We start from the raw sequence: 3,300 nt of genomic DNA, 5'->3' as shown, positions 1-3,300 counted from the left end.
TCTAGCAGTAATATCTGGAATAGAAAAGCCACTTATGCAAGAGCTAATCAATGTCGGAATAGAAGTAGTCATTGGTAAACTGGCTAACTTGTCCATCCAGTCAAGTTTGTTAGAAGATATATGGATCGGCCAAGGGCATGATGACAAATTAGTATCTCACATAGCTGCAGTTGAAGAAGGCAAGGCCACAGATTTCTCTATATCAGGACAGAGGTTCTTGAGATATAAGGACCGGGTATGCGTGCCAAATGAACATGGAATTAAAATGGAGATTTTGGAAGAAGCGCACAATACTCCATACTCAATTCACCCATGGTCAACCAAGATTACTCATGACCTTAAGGCATTGTATTGGTGGTTGGGAATGAAGAAAGATGTAGCAGAATATGTGTCTAAGTGCTTAGTATGCCAACAAGTGAAAGCAGAACATCAAGCTAGTAATAGATATCCTGCAGGCTTATTTGCAACCGCTTAGTATCCTAGAATGGAAGTGGGAGGACATATCCATGGATTTCATGACATGACTACCATGAACAAATAAGCATCATGACTCGCCTTGGATAGTAATAGATAGACTAACTAAGTCAGCTTACTTCCTACCTGTCAAGACTACTTTCACAGCGGATCAGTACGCAGACATTTATGTCCGAGAAATAGTACGACTGCATGGAATCCCTAAAACCATAGTATCCGATAGAGGATCGTTTTTTACATCGAGATTTTGGGGAAGCTTACAACAAGCTATGGTTACCAAGCTAAGTCTTAGTATAGCATTTCAACCTCAGACCAACGGTTAGTCCGAGCGTACCATATAGATTTTAGAGGATATGTTGCTCGCTTGTGTATTTGACTTCAAAGGATCATGGAGTAAGTATTTGCCACTGATAGAGTTCTCCTACAAAAATAGCTACCAGTCAACGATCAGGATGGCACCCTATGAGTTACTTTATGGAAGGAGGTGTCGATCATCGTTACTTTGGGACGAGGTAGGAGAAAGGCAACTTCTTGAACCCGAAGCTGTTAGAGAGGCTCAGAATGCAGTAGCACTGATTAGAAAGCGTATCTTTGCAACTCAGAGTCTTCAGAAAAGTTATGTGAATGCCAGTGACGTGATGTGGAATTTAAAATCGGAGATCAAGTCTTCTTAAAGATATCTCCTATGGAAGGTGTGAAGTGGATTGAGAAGAAAGGCAAGCTTAGTCCCTTGTATTGTAGAGTCCCAGAATGTTTACTTAGCCTAGGTAGTAGTAGGAGTAGTAGTACTGGTAGTGGTGTTGGTGGTGGTGGTGGTGGTGGTAGGGGTGGTGGTGGTAGGGGTGGTAGTGGTAGTAGTAGTAGTGGTGGTAGTGGTGGTGGTGTTGGTGGTAGGGGTGGTGGTGGTAGGGGTGGTGGTGGTAGCAGTGGTAGTGGTAGTAGTAGTGTAGTGGTGGTGCAGCAGCAGCGTCGGCGGCGGCATTAGCAGCAGTAGCAGCGGCGGCGGCAGCGGCAGCAGCGGCGGCGGCGGCAGCGGCAGCAGCGGCGGCGGCGGCAGCGGCGGCGGCAACAGCGGCAGTGGCGGCAGCAGCAGCAGCGGCGGCGATGGTAGCAGCGGCGGTGGCGGCATTAGCAGCAGCGCCGGCAGCAGCGCCGGCGGCAGCAGCGGCAGTAGCGGCAGCAGCGGCAGTGGTGGCAGCAGCGGCGGCAGCAGCGGCAGTGGCGGCAGCAGCGGCGGCAGCAGCAGCAGCAGCGGCGGCAGCGGCGGCGGCGGCGGCAGCGGCAACGGCGGAGGCAGCGACAGCGGCGGCGGCAGCAGCAGAGACGGCGGCGGCTACGGCATCGGCGGCGGCGGCAGCGGCATCGGCGGCGGAAGCGGTAGTGGTGGCAGCGGCGGCGGCAGCAGCGGCAGAGCTGGCAGGCGCAGCGGAGGCAGCAGCGGCAGCGGCGGCAGAGGCGGCAGCGGCAGCTGTTGCACGGCAGAGGCAGCGGCGGCAGTGGCGGCAGCAGCAGCGGAAGCGGCGGCGGCGGCAGCGGCGGCGGCGGCAGCAGCGGCATTGGCAGCAGCGGCGGCGGCGGCAGCGGTGGCAGTGGCAGCGGCAGCGTCAACAAAGTCAGCAGCGGCAGCGGATGGCTTTCACAAGTGGCGTTCCTCGGGCACATCAGCGGCGGCAGCTGCAGCGGCAGCGGCAGCAGCAGCGGCAGAGGCAGCGGCGGCAAAGGCGGCAGCGGCATCAGTAGCAGCGGCATTAGCGGAGGCAGAAGCGGCAGCAGCAGCGGCAGCAGCGGCAGCGGCGGCAGCAGCGGAGGCAGCAGCGGCCGAGGCGGCAGCGACAACGGTTGTAGCGGCGGCAGCGGCAGTAGCAGCGGCGGCAGCAGCGGAGGCCGCAGCGGCGGCGGCGGCAGCAGCGGCATTGGTGGCAGCGGCAGCAGCAGCGACGGCAGCAGCAGCGTCGGCATTAGCGGCAGCAGCAGCGGCGACAGCAGCGGTTGCGCGGCGGCGGCAGCGGCGGCGACAGCGGCGGCGACAGCGGCGGCGGCGGAAGCAGCGGCGGCAGCAGCGGCGGCGGCGGCAGTAGCAGCGTCAGCATTGTCTGCAGCGGCAGCAGCATCAGCGGCAGCGGCAGCGGATGGCTTTCATAAGTGGCGTTCCTCGGGCACATCATATCGAAAGACGGAGTTCCAGTAGATCCATCGAAGGTAGAGGCCGTGAAGGATTGGCCTAGACCAAAGAACGCGTCAGAAGTAAGAAGCTTCTTAGGGCTAGCAGGTTACTATAGAAAGTTTGTAGAGGGCTTTTCTAAGATAGCCACTCCACTCACCAACCTGACCCGGAAGCAACAAAAGTTTAACTGGAATGATATGTGTGAGGAAAGCTTCCAGTTACTTAAGGATAAGCTTTGCTCAACACCAGTACTTAGTGTCCCAACACCCAACGATAAGTTCGTTGTCTACTGCGATGCATCAAAGCTAGGATTGGGATGCGTGTTGATGCAAAACGACAAGGTGATAGCCTACGCCTCACGTCAGTTAAAGGAGTATGAACAACGCTATCCAACTCACGATATGGAGTCGGCAGCGGTGGTCTTTGCGTTAAAAATCTGGCGCCATTATCTTTACGGAGAACGGTGCGAGATTTACACGGACCACAAAAGTTTAAAATACTTCTTTACGCAGAAGGAGCTCAACATGAGGCAGCGCAGGTAGTTAGAGTTAGTAAAGGATTACGACTACGAAATCCTATACCACCCAGGAAAGGCGAACGTAGTGGCCGATGCGCTTAGTAGGTAAAGCTATGGGAACTTAGCAGCCTTATGCAGAATAGAA

General features: G+C 55.5%; 1 protein-coding gene across 1 annotated transcript; it reads left to right on the top strand.

The window, feature by feature from the left end:
* Positions 1-862: 862 nt before the first annotated feature.
* LOC133779499 (uncharacterized) lies at positions 863-2,552 on the top strand. Its single transcript, XM_062219453.1, has 2 exons — positions 863-867; positions 1,436-2,552. The coding sequence occupies exons 1-2, from the start codon at positions 863-865 to the stop codon at positions 2,550-2,552; spliced, it is 1,122 nt and encodes a 373-aa protein (XP_062075437.1).
* The last annotated feature ends 748 nt before the right edge of the window (positions 2,553-3,300 follow it).

This window comes from Humulus lupulus, chromosome 5 (assembly GCF_963169125.1).
Source record: "Humulus lupulus chromosome 5, drHumLupu1.1, whole genome shotgun sequence".
NCBI classification, from domain to species: Eukaryota; Viridiplantae; Streptophyta; class Magnoliopsida; order Rosales; family Cannabaceae; genus Humulus; species Humulus lupulus.
This window is presented reverse-complemented; position numbering and strand designations above follow the sequence as displayed.